Below are 23,299 nucleotides of genomic sequence, written 5' to 3' on the forward strand. Positions count from 1 at the left end.
ACTGGTGCTTTCTTATTGCTCACAGTCAAGAACGGAAGTGGGTACTGGCAGGTACAACAGTAGGTACCATTAGAGGTTAGAGAAAGACGGTTGTTATGACTTTGTTAGCATTTTAACACTATCCCCATTATTCTAGGAAAAATTTCTGAACTAATAAAAAACAGAGGACATAAAAACAAAAGTGACCAATCAGGAGAGAGCTTTGTCAGTCTTCGTCCTAGGCACTGGCCCCTGACTTCTGTCTTTTTTTTTTTTTTTATATATATACTGCATTATGAGGTGTACAAAAATTATCTTCTCATGATTTTGCTGGGGCAGAGATAGTCATGAAAAATAATGTTTATATAATGACTGCCAGTAATGCTTTCCTAGAGAGTACTTGGTCCTCATACAACCATACAAGGTCAGGGTTAGCAGTAATCCATCTTCTAGATGAGGGGACTGGTGAACAGTGGCAAGAAGAACCAGGACCAGAGCTCAAAGGCAGGCTTGTTGCTGCAGTCACAGACTCAGTTTTCAGTGACAGACATGAGGCCTTTTGCTGTGCATGTATAGAGGATGAGAGGAAGCCATCTTGGCCTGATTGTTTTTAGACACAATTTACAGAGAGCACCACACATGCAACTGTGAACCAGTAAGAAAAATCAGGAAACAATCCCTACTGATTGACTTAACTACTATCTCCAGTTGTATCGGGACTTTCAGCCTTTCTCCAAGCCTAGATCTCCTTTGTCAACATTTCTCTGTGATCCTCCAAAAACCTTGATAGAAACCTTACATTGATTCTAGAAAAACCAACAAAAGAGAATAAGGCTATATTTTGCTGGCTATTTCATAACTGCCCTTGAAGTGAGGGGGGGATGTATTCAATTAGTTAGATCCTGGAGGTATACCAAGACTAAAATTGTGGAATCTGACTGAAAGTAAGAGAAGGAATGTCATTACCTGGCTTTTCGTAAGGTGTAAGCTGTTTGTTCCTCTGAGGTAATTGCTAAAAAATTCCTCAGAGAATGTCAAGCAACATTAAAATCCCATCAATACTAGCGTGGTGGTACTACATTAGTTAGCAAATGGGGTATGAGAGTCAGAAATTGTTGTTTAAACATAAAATGTATACTAAATACCAAGACTGGACATACAGAAACATACTCCAGGACTTATTGGAAACACAGAGTATAAGGAAATGCCATCTCAAACCAGGCTGCTTGGTGTGTTTTAGCTGGGAAAGTACTACACAACGTTTTGAGAGGGTCAGCTCAGTGCTTTTGATGGTTAAGGAAATGTAGCTTAGGCCTGTGGGACCAAGGGAAGAACAAATGAGACATGAGCTCGCTGGAATCAGACAAATGGCCTAAAATACTGAGCTCTACTTCAGTCTGGTTTCTAGTTCTCCTAGAGAATGGATTCTCTAGATTAGGACCACTTATTATTATTGTTAATTAATTAATTTACTTATGTGTATATGTGTGTGCATGTGTGAATGCGCGTGTGCTATGGCACGTGTGGAAATCCATGTTCTGAGGATTAAACTCACATTATCAGGCTTGTGAGGCAAGCACTTTTACCCACTGAGCCATCTCACGGGCACACCAGACAGAGCCTTTCAAATATGTGACGTGATAATTCTGAGAGGAGAAACAATAAGTTTTCTAGAAAGGAATACCCAGTTGGCATTTTGGTATAACATAAACAAAATAACATATCTTTTAGTCTGTGTTTTCCCTAGAACACACTAACATGAAAACATAAAATTCCCTTGGATTTGGGTAAACAATTTGAAAATGACATAAAACCTGCTGGACTTAGCTGTCTAAGTTCTCCTAGATAATTCTTGACCTGACTGTTAAAACCACCACCTCATATTACTTTCTTGAAAATGGTAGATTAAGCCAGGAGGTGGTGACACACGCCTATAATCCTAGCACTCTGGGAGGCAGAGGCAGGCAGATTTCTGAGTTCGAGGCCAGCCTGGTTTACAGAGTGAGTTCCAGGACAGCCAGGGCTACACAGAGAAACCCTGTCTCGAAAAAACCAAATCCACCACCCCCCCCCCCCAAAAAAGAAAGAAAATGGTAGATTAAAAAAAGGGATCTCTTCATGGTTACTTTTAGTTCCTCAGATCCCTCCTCTTCTAAGTCCTCATGGATCACCCTGACACTGCACTAAAAAACGTTAATTAACTCATCTCTATAATGGGCACTATAACATTTATCTCCCAGAGGATAGTTAGGATGTAAAAATTCCTAACATTTGCTGTGCCATAGACTACTTTGAAGCTAACAAAGGTTATGAATCGATTAAATGTACATATACCCACTGTAGCCAACAAAGCTATCCTAGCACTGGTCTGTGGCTTTATCTTCGGTCAACCTCCTTGACTCTTTCTGTTTCAGAAAGAGTGGACTTGCCGGACTTGCTTACAAATGTCAATAGTTCCTGCACTTCCTGTTCTTTTGCCACAAAATACTCATTCTCAGATGGACACACTGCTTACCTCTTCCCCACAACTCCACCCACAATGTGGGCTTTTCATGACCCACTACAACAGGGCCTCTCTCCACTTCCCATCTTGCACCCTGCTTTCTTTTCTCATAACATACACCAGCACTGGAAATATCCAAGTCAATTTGTTTACTGGCTGATCATGTTTGTTCTTCAGTGGAACAAAAGTTTCTGGAAGAGCTTTTTTATGAACTATAATAAGCAATCAATATAGACTTTGTATTGAAGGAACAAATGAATGCATGGGTGAATGAATGAATCCACAACTTCCCATTGTTCTTTAGGAACCAACAATTATTCTTCTACTGAACTCAGCTTGAATTCATCTTTGCCAGCTCCTTGGTATTAATTACTGCTCTCTTGTAAAATTTCTTATTCTGTTACTGCTTTATTTCTTTTCATTAACTTATCTGCTCACTTATTTTCTTCCAGATGCATCATAAAACCACTTAAAGACAAGATTAATATATTACTTCTCTTTATGTTTTCTTTCTTGGCAATACATGATGCTTAGCACTGGTGAGGGGCTTATAAAATACTTGTTGATTGTTCAATAGTGATCAATAGTGCTCATACTTCAAGAGAACTGAGAGAACATTAGAAATTTATAGTTGAAGGAGATTGGGATATGATACAAGAATGCTAAAATAACTACTGTTTCAATAATGAATCTAAGAAATAGTCCAGTTTTTAGGGAAAAGGGAGGCAGGCAAGGAGACAGAGAATAAAAAGGTGCCTTGGAATTTAGACAAGCTACCTGGCTTCCTTAGCTCCAGGATGGACATTTTAATATTTAAAAACTATTTCTGATGCAGTTTCTAAACAGTTAAAGGCCAGCATAGATATTCTAAATATTCTCACCCTTGGAAAATAAACTTGCTGGTAATTCTTAAAGTCTGTCTAATGAGGTCATTAGCTGATAAAGAACAGAGCTAAATCTCTTAGCTTTGTCCAAGCAAAAGAGTAAATATAACTTGACTAATGTTGAGAGTCAGTTCCTGAAGACCCTCAAAAGGTTGATACAAGTTTACAACAGTTATTGAGCTCATAGGAACATGATATCCAGTGAAACCAAATTAAGACAAAATCCAAATATTATATATACAATCAGTGCAACATCAGAGATGGAATTGTTCAAACCATTCCAGTACAGCTAATGGGACAAAATGGTTAGGGTATGGCATAGAAGATACCTACATATAACAAGACTATAACTATTGGCTTCATTACCACCACCACCACCACCACCACCACCACCACCACCACCACCACCACACACAGTCTAGCTGCTCGTTTTCACAAAGCAGCTGGCATTTAAAACTCTGGAACTACAAAAGAGCATGGTAAGGGGCTAGGTCAAAACATTATCTATTCCCGAGTTGTAGCCTTTCTGAAGGAGAAACAGTACATGAATGAGTTAAGACTTTATTCCTTTTCTAAGAATGGGAGGATGGGAAGGCAATCTCTTGCCTCTCTCTGGTGTATATGCACATAAATGTGTACATGTGCCTGTGTGTAGCTAAGGAGGCCAGAGGCCAGAGGCCAGTGTTGGTTGTTCTCTACTCTAATACTCTCTGCCTTTGAGACACTCCCTCGAGGCAGTGTCTTTCTCCTTTCCTTATAGGATTCTTTTTAGGGGTGGGGTGGTAGCCACCAAGCCCCCAGAGGTCCTCCTGTCTTTGCCTTCCACAGAACTAGAGTTACAGTTGTGTATAAGATCCTGCCCTCCTTGTTAAGTAAGTTTTGGAATCTGAACTAAGGTCCTCATGGCTGTGCAGCAAGTGATCTTAATCACCAACCATTTCTCCAGTTCCATCTGTCTCTGTTCTTGTTCTATAAAGGATCCTTTGAAGTTCTAACTTTTTGCACAAATATGAGCAAAGCTGTATTTCTGCTTACCATGTCTGCTAATAAACCGGATGCAGCTTTCTACCACCAGAGGGATTGCCTGGCTGGAATCCTGAAAAACAAAAAAGAAATATAGAAATCAAAAACTAAAAATAGAAGACATGAGTCTGGTCTCAAAATGGAGATAACACTGCTGTGTGGTGGACCCCAGCCTGACTGTTCATTGATGCTGGTGGTGGAGGGGAAGAGAAGGAAGGCCATGATCGGAAGGAACCAGAGCACTCGAGGAAGCTGTTTGAAACTATAGATGACAGTTTAAGAGAATGTGTTGAGAATTGAGAAACACCTACAGACAGTATAGTAATGAGAAATTTCCCCAAAGAAAATATTCCAGGGGCTTTGTTTTTGTGAACTTACTCTTGTGTTGAAGAAATAGATGTACCAACATATGCCTCAGCACACAAGGTTGATGGGGTGTGGTAGAACCAGAGATAACTGTTTTTTAGAAAGGATTCTTTAAAGCCTGGTGCTTGTTAACAGTGAAAAAAAATTCTGTTGATGGTATAAGTTGCGAGACTACTTTGAAAAGTATGGGAAGATCAAAACCATACAAGTTATGGAGGATAAACAAGAGTAGAAAAAAACAGGATTTGCTTTTGTAACTTGATGGTCATGATGCAGTTGTTAAAACTGTTTAGAAACACCACAGTTAATGGTCATAAATGTGAGGGAATCAGGTCTTTTCTAAACAAGACATGCCATCTGCTGGATAATAGAGAGGTGGTGGAGGTGAATCTGTCAGCTCTATAGGTCAAGAAGGAAACTTTTTAAGGTGGTGGGAGTAATTTTGGTCATGGTGAAAATTTTAGTGGAAGAGGAGGGCATGGTGGTGGTCCTGGTTATGGTCGTAGAGAGGCTGTGGTGGTGGAGGGTGGCTGGGGGGTAAACCAGGATATGGAAACCAAGGTGGTAGATATGGTGGTGAGGAGGATATGTGTTACAATGAAGGATGGAATTTTGCTGGAGGGAACTATGAAGGGCAGCAGTATTTGTGGAGGAAGTGCAGGCAGGCCCTATGGTGGTAACTATGGACATGTTTGTAGAAATGGTAGTAGAAGATTTTAAAGATGACCAAAAAGGGATATAGTCTTTAGCAGGAAAGAGATAGATAGATAGATAGACAGATAGATAGGAGAAGCAAAACAGCCAACCCACTGCACATAAAAAATAAAACTTAAAAATCTAAAAGAAAAATGATTTAGTTGGCACAATAAAGGTAAAAAAGAAAAGAAGAAGTGACTCTTGGCTAGGAGGAGCCGCAGATGTCCACTCCGCCTTGTCCTTTGACATACACTCCTGACTGCCAGTGAATTCATATGGATTTCATATGGGTTTCATGCTGTCTACAGACTGAGGAAGGGACTAGTGGCTAGCCACATGTTTTATTGGTACATGAATATACGTGTTTGTTTTTTAAATTTTAATCTGTATTTATTGAATTTTGTATGTATGAGTGTTTTGCCTACATGCATGCCTATGTACCACTTGTTTGCTGATATCCAAAGAGGCCAGAAGAGCACACTGGATCTCCGGGATTAGAGCTGCAGGTGGATGTAAGGCACCCATGAACTGAATGAGGGTCCTCTGCAAGAGCAGCTGTGCTTATGACCACTTGGCCATCTCCCCAGTCCCAAGTACCTGAATATTTATGTCTACATTCATAGGGGTGTTAGGCCACATACAAAGTATTTTAGATAACGTAGAAATGAGGTTTAGTGTGGAAATGAGGTTTCTTTATTACTGAATACTTTGCTGTCACTCATACTACAGACTGTAAGGGTAGCAAACAGTGCTTGCCAATTATTACTGAAAATCAGAAAGGTTTTGTAATGGAGCCACATGAGTAACAATTCATCTTTATGAATGAGGAACATAAGAGATGCTCTAAACTTAGTTTCAGATATTCAGGCAAGACTAGACTACAGTATGGTAGAGCCTTATATCCTCTGCCCATTTCACAGGTTGGATTATACCCATCTGGCTTTGAATTTTCAACTGTAGCCATGAGTTTGGATACTATAAGGGAAGCAGCTGGGTTTCATGAAAGAGTCAGGCTGAGAGAAGAGATGGCCTGGTTCCAGGCCAAGAGATGTAGGTTCCAAGCTTGCCAGGGGTCAGGATGCTGCCAACGTGGAGCTGGAGCCAGAAAGGGCTCAGTGTCATAAAATGCTCACATTATTGTTGTTTTCTTTGGAGACAGGGTCTCCCTAAGTAGCCTTGGTTGGCCTGGAACTCATTATGTACATCAGGTTGGCCTCAGACTCACTCAGAAATCCGCCTGCCTCTTCTTCCCTGGGACTGATGATGTGTGATGCTCACACCTAGCTCCAAGTGCTCATGTTTGCAACCCCAAACTGACTGCTTCCTCTAGCTTGTCTAGAGAGAACAGCAGCCAGAATCAGACATTCTGTTACATCAAGTAACCGTGTCAGGCCAAGTAATCCTAGGAGGATCATTGTCCTTTATCCCTTATTTTAATGTAAACACAAGGCTCAACTATTCCAAGGAGAAAGGCCTCCATTCTTAGAAAATTATGTAGCAGGAGAGATAATGAAGGTAGCAGAACAGATTTGCATAGCTTTTCTGGTCCCAGATTTTTATCTAACATTCATGGAGGACACTGGAAACTTGCAGGTTCCTAGCATTAGTAAACTATGGAATGCAGGGCTCTGTCTGCATGAGCAGGGCATGTAACACCAACAGTAGGCTGACTTCTGTAGAGTTCTCAGGGAACAAGGTACAAAAGCCAACTTGTATGCCTGTTGTCGCCAAGAGACCAGCAGAAGTAACCCAGGGAACTACTCTATGGCAGACAAGGATAGAGCAGAGCTACCTCTCCTACCACAGAAGGCTAGAATGGTGTTTAAGGCAGGTGTCTAAGGTAGTAAGGAACAAGAGCTCAGAGGTTTCAGATGCCCCCATCACCCTTGCTGCTACCTGTAATGTTTCTAAGCCACAAGTGAATTCACTTCCCCAGATGTGCCTATGTGTTCCCAAGGTACCCACAAAGTCCTACACAAACTTCCCCAGCACTGTTTTTCATCCATTGCTTTTTTCTTTTCCCTTCTTTTCTCAAAGTTAGATCGATGTCAGTTTCATTATTTGGCTCACAGTATTTTGACCTTAGTTGGAAAGGGTTAGTAAGGATAGCCAGGGCAAGTTCCCATTCAACCAGATGAAGGAGGCTGAGGGAAGTGACAGCTGGTATCACTTGGAGAGAATAGAGCAGCAGTCAGTAACTTACAGGGGAAAACGATCAGGAAGACAACTATACAACATTCACAGTTTGGCAAAGTTTATTTCTTTTAGTATTAATTGGATTTAAGTTTTCTTTTAATCTTAAAACTTATTTTTTAAGCTGGTACATAAAATCTGTATGTATTAATGGGATACTATGTATTTTAATACATGTAGATACTGCATGATGCCTGGCAGTGGTTAAGAGCACTTGTTCTTGCATGGGCCCAGGTTCAGTTTTCTTTCTTTCTTTTTTTTATTCGATATATTTTTTATTTACATTTCAAATGATTTCCCCTTTTCTGGCCAGGTTCAGTTTTTTTCATCTTTTTAAAAATTTTCTATATTCTTTGTTTACATTCTAAAAGCTTTCCCCTTTCCCAGTCCCATATGTCCCATAAGTCCCGCCCCCCCCCATATGTCCCATAAGTCCTTTTCTCTCCATCCATTTTCCTATCTTTCCCCCTCCTTTTGCTCTGTCCTGGTACTCCCCTACAATGCTGGATCAAGCCTTTCCAAGATTAGGGCCCTCTTCTTCCTTCTTCATGGGAATCATTTGATATGCTAATTGTATCTTCAGTATTCAGAGCTTCAGGGCTAATTAATATCTACTTATAAATGATTGCATTCCATGTGTATTCTTTTGTGATTGCGTTACCTCGCTAAGGATGATATTTTCCAGTTCCATCCATTTGCCTAAAAAATTCATGAATTCATTGTTTTTAATTGCTGAATAGTACTCCATTGTGTATATATACCACATTTTCTGTATCCATTCCTCCAATGAGGGATATCTGGGTTCTTTCCAGCTTCTGGCTATTATAAATAAGGCTGCTACAAACATAGTGGAGCATGTGTCCTTATTGCATGCTGGGGAATCCTCTGGGTATATGCCCAGGAGTGGTATAGCAGGGTCCTCTGGAAGTGTCATGTCCAGTTTTCTTAGGAACTGCCAGACTGATTTCCAGAGTGGTTGTACCATCATACAATCCCACCAGCAGTGAAAGAGTGTTCCTCTTTCTCCACATCCTTGCCAACACCTGCTGTCTCCTGAGTTTTTAACCTTAGCCATTCTGACTGGTGTGAGGTGAAATCTCAGGGTTGTTTTGATTTGCATTTCCCTAATGGCTAATGATGTTGAGCATTTCTTAAGGTGCTTCTCGCCATCCAAATTTCTTCAGGTGAAAATTCTTTGTTTAGATCCGCACCCCATTTTTTAATAGGGTTGTTTGGTTCCCTGGGGTCTAACTTCTTGAGTTCTTTGTATATATTGGATATTAGCCCTCTATTGGATGTAGGGTTGGTGAAGATCTTTTCCCAATTTGTTGGTTGCCGTTTTGTCCTTTTGACGATGTCCTTTGCCTTACAGAAACTTTGTAATGTTATGAGATCCCATTTGTAATTCTTGATCTTAGAGCATAAGCTATTGGTGTTCTGTTCAGGAGCTTTTCCCCTGTGCCTATGTCCTCAAGGGTTTTCTCCTGTTTCTTTTCTATTAGTTTCAGTGTGTCTGGTTTTACATGGAGGTCCTTGATCCACTTGGAGTGGAGTTTAGTACATGGAGATAAGAATTGATCAATTCGCATTCTTCTGCATGCTGACCTCCAATTGAACCAGCACCATTTGTTGAAAAGGCTATCTTTTTTCCACTGGATGTTTTCCTCTCCTTTGTTGAAGATCAAGTGACCATAGGTGTGTGGATTCATTTCTGGGTCTTCAATTCTATTCCATTGGTCCACTTGCCTGTCCCTGTGCCAATACCATGCAGTTTTTAACACTATTGCTCTGTAGTATTGCTTGAGGTCTGGGATACTAATTCCCCCAGAAGTTCTTTTACTGTTGAGAATAGTTTTCAGCCCTCACATGGCAACTAACAACCATTCTAACTCCAGCTCCACAGGATCTGATGCCCTCTTCTGGTTTCCACGGGTACTGCATACACATGGCACACAGACTTGTTGGCCAAACACCCATACACATAAAATAAAATAAATGAATCTTTTAAAAAAGAGACAAGCACGAAGTAGAGCACACTTAAGGTAAACATTTAAATTTCAAGGATCAGAGGAAGAAGGGTCAGGGAAAAAGTGAGGGAAGTTATGGGCAGGAGAGGAAAGGAAGGGCTTGAGGGGGGCAAGGAGGCCTGGAAGTAACAGCTCAGGGTCTCCTCCTTTTTAGGAAGGTCTGTATCAGTTTGAACTTACTCTCTACAGGAAAACAAATTTCCAGATTATGGCTCTTATTTGACTGATTTATAAGAAACAAACATTGATTTTCTGGTTATTTATACAAACAAGATCTTCTAAATTATGATTTTACTTTTTTTTTTTTTTAAGATTTAACTGTTTAGTATACAGTATTCTACATGCACGTATGCCTGCACACCAGAAAAAGGCACCAGATCTCACTACAGATGGTTGTGAGCCACCATGTGGTTTCTGGGAATTGAACTCAGGACCTATGGAAGCGCAGTTAGTGCTCTTAACCTCTGAGCCATCTCTTCAGCCCAATTTTACTATTCTTATCATTTAAGAAAAACTTCTTGCCAGAGAAAAACTATAAGAAAATCCAATTAAAGGGGCTTTTGGGATGTGGCAAATCCTGGATTCTGATGCAAATCTGATACCTTGCCTGCAAATGGTTTCGTGCAGCAATATGCTATGTAGAACAGGCAGGTGTCATCCCTGTTGATGGTGAACCTGGTCAGGGCAGTACTACCTACCAAACTCCAGCACTCCTGCAGCTACAGCAGAAGCTGCAAAGTTCCTACATGCAAGCTCTAGGTCTAAGCAGGAAGCCTAGAGTTAGATCAGAAATGAAAAGAAACAAATTTCAAGTTCAAGCCTGTTCTTGGTAATAAAGAAACAGTGGTTGCTTAGTCGATAAGATATATGCCTATTAATAATTATATGCAATAAATTATCTCTGAGAGACATTCCATTCCTCTCGAGTTTTTAAGAGAAACCCTGAAAGGAGAAAAAAGAATTATAAGAATAAGATGGTAGAACGTTACAGTAAAATTTTTCTCATTTAAAAAATGTATAGCCAGGTCTGCTAGCACATGCCTGTAGTCCTAGAATTTGTGAAGCAGAGGTATAAGGATCATAAGTTCAAAGTCAGATTGGACTGTACAGTAAGTAAGATGCTGTACTTAAAAAAATAATAAATAAAAAGGAAAAATAAAAACAAAAGAAAGAAGAGAAAAGATTGGTTTTTTTCTCATTAACATGACATCTATAGTCAAGCGGAAGATGAAGGCTAGAGAAATGGCTGCGCAACTACGAGTATTTGCTGCCTTAGCAGAAGACCCAGGTCTAGATCAGGATCCACTCAGTGGATTAGAACCCACACAGTGACTGATGACTATCCCCAGTTTCACGGGATCTGACAACCCTCTCTCCCTTCCACACAGGCACCAGGCATGCATATAATGTACACACATACATGCAGGCCAAACGCAGATACACACAAAATACAATAAACAAATCTTCAATGAATTGAGAGGCTGAGGAGACAACAAAGCTGTGCCAAGTGAATACCACAGTGGACTGCTCACAACGGCAGAGTAGTCAGATCCACAGAGAGAGTGCTGTGGCTGGGGATAGTCCAGAAACCCTGTACCCTCTGCACCTGATGATTGCCCTGAATCTAGGACCTCTGTGCATTACAGCTGACATAAAAAAGTCATGTTCATAGTTATTTGTTATTTATACCACATATATGCAGGTACCCAATAGGCCAGAGATGGTGTTGGATCTCCTGGAGCTAGAATTACAGGCAGCTGTAAGTGGCTAGACATGGGTGCTGAAAATTTAAGTCCTCTGGAAGAGCAGTGAATGCCCTTAACTGCTGAGCCATCTTTCCAGCCCTGCAAATGATTTTATATATATATATATATATATACACACACATATATATGTGTGTGTGTATATGTATATCTATATATACATATATATAATTTTTATCAACTTCAACTCTTTTTAAAAATAATTATTTTATTTATATGAGTACACTTTGCTGTCTTCAGACACATTAGAAGAGGAAACTGAATGGCATTACAGATGGCTGTGAGCCACCATGTGGTTGCTAGGAATTGAACTCAGGACCTCTGGAAGAGCAGACAGTGCTCCTAACAGCTGAGCCATCTCTCCAGTTCCTGCAAATGACTTTTTAAGAAGGCCTGGATCAGCTCTCTCCTGGGTAGACAGAAGGCTATTTCTGAGCCCTGCTTCCACCCTGTACTTGTAACTTTCCCTCCTGCAAAGCTGGTGTGAGCAGCTTAGGGAACATGAAGTCACTTCACTACTTACCATAGACTATAATTAGTGAATGGAATTTTGCTACTGCAAAAATACACTTCATTTAAATATTTTTCCTTTTAAAGTAAGTAGGAATTGTACTGAGATTTCCCTGGATGTGGAATACTCAAGGCCACTGCTAAGACTCCTCCTAACATGGGTAAGAACTGGCTGCTTATGGGTAAATTTTTTTTTTAACTTTTTTTTGGATTTGGTTTTTTCTAGACAGGGTTTCTCTGTATAGCCCTGGCTGTCCTGGAACTCACTCTAGATCAGGCTGGCCTTGAACTCAGAAATCCACCTGCCTCTGCCTCCCAGAGTACTGGGATTACAGGCGTGCGCCACCACCCGGCTTCAAGGGTAAATTTTAATACAATGGTGAAAGTCAGTGTAAATCTGTCAAGAACACTTCTTTTGTATCACTCCCAAAACAGGTTCATATGTACATTATTAGGGTATGTCAGGAATACATCTAAGAAGACAATGTTAACAGAAGCAAGCAAAACCTACAAACTTTAGTAAGCCATTTTAGGTTGAGAATCAGCTATTTTGAGCTGTTGGTGTTATTAGTGTATATGTAAGGAAGTGTGAGGCCTCTTTATGTTCTCATAGTGAAGGACATCATTGGCTGTTACAGAACAATTGTCCAAGTTTAAGTCAAACTTCATCTGTAAGAAAGTTAAATGGTGTTGGATTTCCGAAGATCTGACAAGGAGAAGACTGGGTCATGAGGCCTAGGAGGATCCTAGCCACCTTGGAATCAGTGGCTGCTGCAATCTTAACCAAACCGTAACTAACGGCAACACTGAGCATAAGCACAAGCTCACAGGCAAGCCATGAGATCCTTTGGTTTTCCTGAGCCAGGCTAGACAGTCTGGCTCTGTTGGGCTCTTACCTGTTTCCTCACGGTCGAGCTGCGCCTGTGGTTGCCCCACCAAACCAGAAAGGACCAGTGCAGCAACAGGAAGGAAAGAGAAAAGGGGACAGAATGAGACAACCATTCCTAGCACAGAACTAAAGCTTTAAATCACATAAAACAACTGTAACAGCAGGTAACAAAACATCACAATTTTGAGATCAGTCCCAGAAAAAGCTAAGAGACTTGCCAAGTTATTTTCCAACAAAAGCCTAATAAACTTTATTCTTCCATAAAAGCATAGAGGTCCCTGGTTTACTTCCTATTACTGTTCAAAACTTAAACAGGCAGCAAATAGTTTACTCGGTAGTAAAATAGGCAAATATTAGACAATCTAAAGATCTTTCTGTATGAAAGGAAACAAAAACTAAACACCAAAAGAGTGTATATCTTCTTTTGAGTCTCTTGGGGGAAAAGAAAAGAACCACTTAAATTAGTTAATTAATTTGGGTTTTTTTGTTTAGGTGGTAGGACTTTTAGACTGAAAGGAACCTTGGGGCCTCTGTCAGTGCTTTTCAAACTGTGCTTAGCTGTAGGAGCCTTTTTCTCAAAGGGCATCAGGCACAGAAACACACTACTCTATGGGGAGGACAGCTAGGAGATGGATCGGGATGCCAGCCTGCCCTTAGGGCACCTTGCTGAAATCATAGTGCTTTTCTGAGCTAACAAAATGTTCTTGTCTTCAACAAGAGGAGACTGATATTCTGAGAGGAGAGATGAATAGTACAAGATCACACATGGAGAGAGAGATAACCAGCATGGGAAATCAGTGCAGTTCTTTTTAGACTTTCCAGAGATGTGGTCCCGCTGATGAAGCCAAGACTACCCCACCAGGAGACAGATTCTACAGAATTTTATCTTCTTAGCTCCCTCCAGTCTTCAAGAATGGCATATTAAGAGGACCTCAGTTCTAATCCACTATGATAAAATGATGAAAATCAGGTTAAGTCATCAGTAAAGAGTGAGCCTATAACTGTAAGTGGCCTCATGACTATGAGTTGTCAGGTTGATATAAGGCAATCTGCTTCATTAAAGCATGTTTTCCTTTTAAACCAGCACATTTTCAGGCATCTCAGGGTGCTGGCTGAATGAATGTCTTGTTCTCTGCCAGCCCATAGCACCATTATGACTGTGAGGGAAAATATTTGGCTGAGGTGAAGAAGGAGGGAAGGTGGAGGAAGACTGGGAGGACTGCATACTTGAATATCAGCAAAGATTTCTCCCAGTGCTATTTGTCAAGCCAAAGCAATGTAATATTTTGTTATTCATGACAGTCACTAATTAGTGCCTATCATCTTTTCCATGCACTTAAAAAAAAAATAATCTCAGATCAGATGCTATCACCTAGTCTTCTTTGTATCAGAGACTTCCCCAAGGTCACGTTGAATTCTTCTAGCTAGGAGGTTATCAAGATCCAGAGTTTGGTGTTTATTTTCTTTGTAGTGTTGTGGCTCTGGGGAGTTTCTTGAAGATTTTTAATCAAGAGACAACTCCCATGACATTATTTTGCTCAGACTCCCCTAAATGGCAGCAACTGCACAGCCACTTGAAAGGAGATGGGTTAGTAAGGCAAAGAGAAGGAAGCAACCCCTGCCTCAGGCCACTCCTTTGCAAAGTCATCCCATATCTTTTACAACAACTCTCTAAGGCTCTTTCCCAGGTGGATCTTTCCCATGTTCCTCTCTTTATCCCTTCCCAGGGTCACTTACCTGGCAAGACTACAATCTGTCCGCTGACCTGTGGAAAGAGAAGGACAACATGCATTTGTTGAAGCAGAAGGGGTGGGGAGAGCTGTATTTCCTAGGAATTACCATGACCTCCATCTCTATCTTTCTAGGGAGCCAGAAGCAGAAAAAGATGGCCCAACCTCACTTTGGGCAGGAACTTTGCAGTTCTAGGTTCTCTGAACCTTGTCAGTTCTACATCCTAAATGAGAAAATAGGCATGGATGCATGGGAAGAACAAGTCAAATCATATCTTAGAGAACAAAAACTTATGGTAAGCCTTCCCAAAATGAAATTCAGCTGAGTATGTGTGTAATGGTGGCAAGAGGTAGGTTTTGGGATATAGGACATGGGACAAACTTGCTTGTTTGCCACTATATGAACAAACATACTTACATACACAGTTGATTTTGGATTGGAGAAAAGGGAATGTGGAGAAAAGAAGGAGAAGATTCGTAGGTTCTAGTTTTAGAAGCATACTAAATTCTCCTGTAAACTGGCATAGTAAGGCAGGAATAACAATACCCACAGGGGTAGCAAATGATGGCTTTCAATCTCATGACAGGTGGTAAGATTTTCATAGGCCAAAGACAGTTTTGAAAAGTGAAATGGAAAACCTTAAAGTTGGTAAGAAAATTTTTAATACAAATATGCACATAAGCATGCATAAACCATGATGTAATATGTTGCCTTCTTTGGGCCAACAGTTAATAAAGCTTGATCTGTTTTAGCGATATCAATGGCAAACTCTGGCAGGCACTGGGTCAGGAAAGACGAGATCAACTCATCCTCCTTATTCAAGATCCAGGAAAGGCAACTCTGAGGGTTGGGGGAAGGCAGGGTTTTTTTTTTCTTTCATTTAGTGTTGCTAATTGTTAAGAGAGTTTTCATTTTCAGCAATACCATCCCCCAATCTTTAACAGCCCTGTTATCAAAGGCTCAGCTTTCATTTGCAAAAATATTATTCTGAGCCATTATTTTCAACATCTGTCCCATTTCCATTCTGGAATATTCATACATATCAATTATCCCTCTGTGGCAAGAACAAGAGGCTCTTGCATTACGGTGACAAATACTTACAGAAGGCAGGGACATGATGACTTGCACACAGGGTGATTTATAGCTATTATTTTTCTCTATCTCTGGAACTTGTCATCTTTAAATTACGGCAATTTAGAGCCTCAGTGGTCAACCTCCGTCCCTCTAGAGTAGCATTATTTGGTGAATACATGTGTACAAACACACACACATACACACACACACACACACACACACACACACACACACACACGGCTCCAAAGGCTTTTCGCCTGTCTTCCAGGCTGTGTTGAGATTGTTTTGAGAAAAATAAATCATAATAAGTTTCTTCAAATAATTTTTCTGGGCTGTCTTTCCTTTAAGTCGCCATACGGCAATCTGGAAGCTTGAGAGAAAAGACTTTTTGTAAGCAAATCCAGCTCTCATGCCTAGACCTGAACTGCTTAGGTAGGAAAAGATCAGAAGTTACTAAGAGGCCTTTTTTTCCCCCATTAAATCAAACATCTTTTTTTTTTTTTTTTTTTTTTTTTTTTTTTTTTTTTTAAATCACAAGATCAAAGATGCTAGAGAGAAAAGAAATCATCTGGGGGAATTGTCCAGGGCAGGACAAGAACAGGGCAAGAAGAGTAGGTAGGTTAGTCTGGTGTGAAAAATTCTTGAGTTAAAAGCCAATGTGTCTTGCAAATCCTGCTTTACTTCACAGTTTGTCTGCTGAGTGCTTGAGAAGTTACTTTAAAGTGTTAATTGCTGTGTATGAGTGCAAGCACACTGCCAGCGAGGAGAGCGAGTGCTCCCTGTGGAGGACAGACTAGTGGAATAGGGAGGAGGGGCAGAACATTCAGGGGCATCCCCAACCTGGAAATCCCATTAATCATAGAATGCTGAGAGCTAGGCAGGAGACCTGGGAAGGGTGCCAGAGCACCTCAGGGAAGCTGCTTCTTCAACCTTCGCCTTCTGTTGACGGCTGACTGGGGAGAGAAAGTCCAGAATGTCTGCCCAGCTCTCTGCCTCAGGACTTTCCAGTGTCTGGGTAAGATTATTGCCAGAGATGAGACAATACATTGAGCACTTTGGTCTTAGTATAGCCACAGTAGAGCGAAGCTGCCATGTGAGGAAAAGGACAGGAGTGCTCACCCTGACAGCTAAAGGAGCAACAAGTCCGTCCACCCCTCCATTTGAGAACCTCCTCTGTCCCTGGGACTGGGGAGAGTCTTAACAAGTGTGTGGAGAGGCCATGACCCTTTACCAAGGATGTGGCAGAAAGGCGAAGGGTTTGGGTGGCAAGGCTATGTGCTCCATTTAAAGAAACATGATGAACATAAGCATTTCTTACACACTGCTCAGGCAGCCACTGAGGGGAGTGTGTTCACACTGAGTAGTCCAGGAGGAGAAATACATTCCTATAACCAGTTGGGCTGGCTGGCTGAGGACTGGAGACATGTGCTTAGGAGGAGAGCACTGGGCCTCTCCGCTCTACCAGCCTCCAGCAGAGCAAGCGCTCGCACACTCACTTTCTCCCAGGGTTTTCTGCAGGAGGTCATGCTTGGCTTGTAACTTTGTGATGAGGTTCCTTCCCTCCAAGTACTCCTTCATTTTCTGTAAGGGAAGAGGAGAAACAAGAGAACTTAGATTCCTGAAGAAACACAAGACACAAATGTTTAACTGGACGATCACTTTTGTGAGGTCATTTGATTTCTGACTTTCTGACTCAAATTTCATGCAAGTCTATTTAAATTCTCTTTAAAAATCTCTCTCTCTCTCCTCTCTCTCTCTCTCTCTGCTGATTGCCATGGTAGGTGCATATCTTATATAGAATTTTCCTGTGAATTTCATGTTAACCTGTATAAGAAAACTATTCTCTAAGGAAAGTCCTTCATCTGTCTCCTTCAGTCCCAGTAATGAATGAGAGAATAGGGAGCATGGATGACCTTCCTGAGTGTCAGTGTTGCTGGTGTGAAGACATGCACTTGCTGTCTGCCACTTAGGCTGATATCCTGCTCCCCGCAGGGTACATTTCATTGCTCTAGCAGCTGTGTCAATGCTAAACCTAACCTGCAGAGCTGCCTTGTATAAGCCAGAGTCTAAGCAGTCTCATCTTTTTTTCTAATATAGGCTTCTTGAAAGTTGGGAGCTTGAGTGCTCAGCTGGAGTGGCTGCCACCCAGCACGTGCACCTACAGATGCCAAGTACAAGATGAGATGTGCCGCCACACTTGTAATAGCAGGTGCAGTTCGACTACTGTTGGAATTTCCATTTTCACATCTCATCTGGCTTGTCAGAGACTATGCTTGACTGGATAATTCACCAAATCTTCAAAACAACTATATAAATTACTAGTATCATTACTCCCACTTTACTGGGTAGTGAGAAGTCGCTTTGAAGAGATTAATGAAATTGCTCAAAGGTCAAAAACTGATGGAGTCACTACCACTATCTGTCATGTAGCAGGTGTTCCCCTCACCCCCACCCCAATGGACACATTCCATTTCCCAGGTAAGCTCCATAAGAGAGGACATAAAAAAAACTCAAAAACAGGCCCAGGAGGTTTCTAAAACTGACCAGATTTAGGAGGTCCCTTTCCCAAGAGTAAACAATATAGACTATTGAGTCACTTCAGACAAGCCCAGTTGCTACAAAGAAGCACAGGACATCCATACAATGTTCCCCAGGTACCCAGCTTTTGCTAGCTGTTGGGATGGAGATGTCTTTGAGTCATTCCTGCTCCTACAGGTAACCCCCCAAACCTCACTGGTTCACAAGGAGGATTTGGAGGTATCTCTGTTTTGGTCTGTCTTGGGTTCTCTATCTGGGTAAGCAGATGCGTGCTGTGTCTTCCCAGGAAAATCTTGTCAGACAATAGAATCCAAACATGCAGTTTTGACAGAATGGTGTGTGCTCTGAAGCATTATAATAAAATGTTCCACCTACTACATTAAATAGCCAAAGAGAAGAAGAACGGACTTTCATAGTAGTCATTCTTTGTACAGCAACCCAAGAGTACATAGTCTCTCATCTGATTCTCATAATAATTCTACCCATATTTGAGGAAGATAGTAGTAGTTTGTTATTGGAGATTATAAGACAATCCTAAGAGAGGGAAGGTGTCACTGTAGGCCAGTAGGCAGTAATGCTGGGCGAAGATTCTCTTTCTACCCTCCTCTACAGCCATGGTTGAGGATCTGAGTCTGCCTTGGCTGTCTCCTAACGTACTGGTTCACATGATGGGGTTTAACTTAAAAGCAAATGGAAAGGTCTCTCAAAGCATAAGTCATAAATGACATAGCTTTGCTCCAATGAATAAACATTTTAATAATAATAGTTCTGTCTTTTACTGTGCACTAACTAAAAAAAGAAAAAGAATTGTACGCCAAGCCCTTGATTTTTATGACTATTTCATTAATGATAAATATAAAGTAAAAAATTCTGAGTTCTCTTACTCTACATTCTTTTGTGCAGTATGAGGTTTTAACTAAGAGCTTGCTCTCTTCTTTCCCATTTAAAACAAAGGGAAACTTGCTTTCTGGGAGAGGGCCTCAGGGCCTCTTGTGCTTGCCCGTGTGGCCCCATGGGTAACGTGTAAATTCCCATGGCACCATTCTCATACAGCCCTGTCTCAGAAGGGCTATCCTCTCTGGCTCCCCTCTGGCTCCCCTCTGGCTCTTTCTATCCAGAGACCATGTCATTGACTATCCTGACAATTCATGATGCTGAGTGCCAGATAGTAGAAACTTAATAAAGATGAAGAATGAATAAATGGTGAGCAATCTCATTCTCTTTTGTATAGACTGTTCCTTGCAATTATAAACCCAGCCTCTATTCTAAATAAAACAAACCAGAAACAAACCTCATTTCTGCTGCCTTATTTAAGGCCTGTTCTCTGATCCTTTATGTCTTTGCATGAGAACATCTGCATGAAAATAGGCTCTCTTGTCACCTTCCTCTCTCCATCTGTTCCAGCTGTCAGCTCACTTGCTGTCAGCCTTCCCTGGATGCTATCCTAATCCCCATCCAATGCCTAATTGTGGGTTTGAAATCATACTCAGGACCCAGAGTGGAAAAGCCTCTAGGAAATATCCATTGCTAACAGTACAATCCTGAAAGACCTATCTTTGGAAGGTTATCCTAGGAGTCTCAAGCGTTTCCTAAAGAAGAAAATTGAAGAAGCTCTAACCTCTAACAGATCAGAATACTCAGAATACAGCCAAAATTCTGAACAGGAATGAATAAAATTTCCTTCTCTCGCTCAGGTTTCTATTCTCAATTCCCAACCCTTCCATCAACCCCAAGTTCATGTTCACAGCTCACTGGGTAACTTCAGCAGTCACTTGGTGAACCATTAAAACAAATAACAATCTGATAAAGAGGTATGCAGTTACCTTTTCAGGTTTCATTAATCTAAAGGATCAAACTGCATCAAGATATGCTTTGCACCCCTAACACAAGGGTAGGAAGAACCTCGGGTCTGGTATCTAGGTATGAAGGAAAAGGATCCCAGAGTCTGCAGACATGCCATCCATCACTCCTTATCTCTCTCAGGAGTCAGGACAGACATGCTGGGATAAACAATCCTGTCTTTATCAGGGAGCTGAGGTAGAAAGGGTTCATTGCTGCTGAACAGACACAGAGATGAGACAGCTGAGACCAGGGAAGGAATAAGTGGCCTTCTGGTGATTTAGCATAATATCAAGATTATATATAATCAGACCACACTCACACACATGATCCATGCACACGCACGTGTACACACACACACACACAACACACACACACACACACACACACACAGAGTAATATACCAGACCACAGCTCTCAGTCTAATGGCTTGCCTGATGGACAAAAGCCTGCCTTGTCTCCTTTGTCTTACCCAAATCTACCCCTAAGAATTCAGATAGTTTGACTTTGTTATTTTCAAACCCTCCTTCATCCTACCTCCCACTTGAGAACTCCATACTTGGGGCTAGAGAGATGGGTCAGCAGTTAAGAGCACTTACTGCACTTGCAGAAGACCTGGGTTCAGTCTCCAGCACACATATAATGGCTCACAAGTAGTGAGCTAAAGTTTTGGGGTTCTAGTGCCCTCTTCTGACCTTTGAGGCGATTGCATGCAGACGAAAACCACATACATAAACAAAAATAAATCTGAAAAAAATATGTATTTTTTTTAAAAGAATCCCATACTCCATTTTTTTTTTTTTAAAAAAAAATGTTTAGGAAACTCCAACTTCCTAAGGCTTCGATAATTCTTGGCTAACCAGAACAGAGAACTGGCTAAATGGAGATGATGTAACTATACAATGGAATTCTGTCCAGCCATTGGAAAAAGATTTCTGAGAGATACAGGACAACTCTTTTTAGGCTAACATGAATAAAATTCAGAATAAGTGATGACAGTTCAGTGGGGACAGTGAGAGTGGCATACTTGCTTGTTACACTTTATTTCTTAACATTTTGCTTGCAGGGCTGAAGATGGAGCTGTAGGTAGGCACTCTAACTACTGAGCTACATTCCCAGCCCCATTTGTTACAATTTCAGTGTAGTTTATCGTATTAAGGGGCACTCACTGATAGATCACCAATTGCCTATGCATAGAAAACCTCTGAAAGGACTGAATACACTAGTTTCAATCTATGACTAAAGGGAGTGAAAGTAGGTGTCATGGGTAGGTAAGGCATGTGCACCTCCTCTCTAGTTTCCTTTTGATATATTTTAGTCTTTTTAAAAGGGTGTAACAACAAGAAAATGAAGTAGACCCAGAGGGATGATGTACTATAGAAGATGAGTGACAGCAAAAAAGACATGGAGGTTAGAACACACTTCCCTTCTTGTAATAAGGAAGGAGAGTTGCTGAGTCTTTTCCTTTTAGCTTCTCAGCAGGGCACAGAGGGAAAGCCTGTGCCAACAGCTGACCTGAGCTCTGGGTTCAGCTCTTGATGAAGGCCTTGTTCAAGCTAACCATCCGCTGCATGTTTTTCCTTTTTCTTTTTCCCCAGCCTTCAAATGAGAAGGCTGGGTTAGATGATATTTAAAAGTTGCTTCAAATTTAAAATTCTGTCATTTTCTGCAGAAGCAAGCAACTGATCTTTGTAAGACATGCTTCAAATTTCTAATTGATGTCACATGGACAAAGTAATCTGATGACAGTAGCAAGTCATAAAACTATCCTAAAAGCCCACATGGTCACTAGACAGACTAGCTCTGAGTTAAACCATGATGAGGGACATCCTCACCACTTTCCAAGAGCAGGGAACTTCCAGGATATGCTGCTTTGACCTTTTTCCCTTCACTGTTTGGCAAGCATAGTCAGGCCCTCTGTTTTAATATGGAGACCTGAATGTCCTTTTCACTACTACTACTACCAAAAATGCCCTGCTATCAGAACATAAATTACCTGACACCTTTCATATCTAGTCACAAAAGTAATGAATTCTTGTAAATCTAAATAAGCTAAAGCTAATTGCTGTTAGTTAAAGCAATGTGCACAAAAATTGACAAGGAGTTCCATCGCTGACAAAGTCAGGGAATGGGTTGCAGAACCCCTATGTATTAAGATAAAAGGGAAGCAGGTGGGTAGGATTTTAGCAGTCACAGGTTTAGATAAACTTATTTCTTTCTTAAAAATGATTTATTTTGAATGATGTGTCTGTGTGTGGGCATGGACTAGTGAGTGCTGGTGCCCACAGCAGCCAGGAGAACTGGATCTCCTAGAGCTGGAGCTACAGGTCATTATGAATCTGAGGACATGGGTGTTGGAATCAAACTCACATCCTCTGCAAGAACACTAAATAAGCTCTTAAAAGTGCTGAAGCATCTCATCAGCCTTCTTGTTTTGGAACAAATATCAGCTTCTGGATATGTATGTTATAAATTCATTTAAAGCAGAGAGTAATTATGAAAAAGATTTGGTTATGTATAAATTTCTTATATCTAAAATTTCTTGTCTTCTCTTTTGTTGTTGAGTGTGTGCACGCATGCATATCTGCCAGAGGCCTGTGTTAGTCAGTGTTTTCCTCAATTGCTCTCTAGCTTATTTTTTTGAGGCAAGGACTCTCACTGAATCTGGAGCTTACTAATTCACTAGACTGGCTGGCTAGCGAGATCCAGGGATCTCCCTGTTTCTACTCCCCAGCTCTGGGATCCCAGGTGTAATCCTGGGTTTCTTTTGCATGGGTTACCGCCGTTCAAACTTAGGTGCTTGTGTGGCATGTACTTTACTGACTAAGCCATCTCCCCAATCCATAAACCCTCAAATTACTTAACTGGAGGAAAAGAGGAGGTGAAATGGTAAAATACATTGTATGCATATACAGAATTCTCAAGTTTAAATTTAAAATATAAATATAAAATTTACATATATAATATATATAAATATAAAATTTTAAAATATATTTTAAAAATGGAATCTTCTGCTATATAATAAGACTGGGTCATTGGTATTTAATCAGCTCAGAAAGAGTTGCCAAAAAATTTCTATTATTAAGAGATAATATAGTTTGGTAAGGGGGACAGTGATAGCCCCCATTAGCGTCAAGAAGTTCTAGTAACATGTAATTTGGATTTCTGAAGGCCTTCACACTATTACATAGTCTGCTCTCCTTAAAGAATTTTATTCTCCTTGCCAGTCCTCTTTGACCTACTCATATTAAACACACAATTCAGTTTGTGCGAATCACCCTTGT

The 23,299-nt window shown here is 40.9% G+C and overlaps 1 protein-coding gene across 6 annotated transcripts in view; it reads right to left on the reverse strand.

Annotated features, from left to right (window-relative positions):
• Positions 1–23,299, reverse strand: part of Srgap2 (SLIT-ROBO Rho GTPase activating protein 2) — a 248,152-nt gene that overhangs the window by 26,980 nt on the left and 197,873 nt on the right. For all 6 annotated transcript variants that reach the window (XM_052201078.1, XM_052201076.1, XM_052201077.1 and 3 more), the window contains 4 exons: positions 17,135–17,219; positions 14,571–14,598; positions 12,841–12,865; positions 4,402–4,462 (listed from right to left, as the gene is read on the reverse strand). In XM_052201078.1, the coding sequence (XP_052057038.1) occupies positions 4,402–4,462; positions 12,841–12,865; positions 14,571–14,598; positions 17,135–17,219 (199 nt within the window). The remainder of the gene's footprint in view (positions 1–4,401; positions 4,463–12,840; positions 12,866–14,570; positions 14,599–17,134; positions 17,220–23,299) is intronic.

The sequence above is a fragment of the Apodemus sylvaticus genome, chromosome 12, assembly GCF_947179515.1.
Source record: "Apodemus sylvaticus chromosome 12, mApoSyl1.1, whole genome shotgun sequence".
Classification (NCBI taxonomy): Eukaryota; Metazoa; Chordata; class Mammalia; order Rodentia; family Muridae; genus Apodemus; species Apodemus sylvaticus.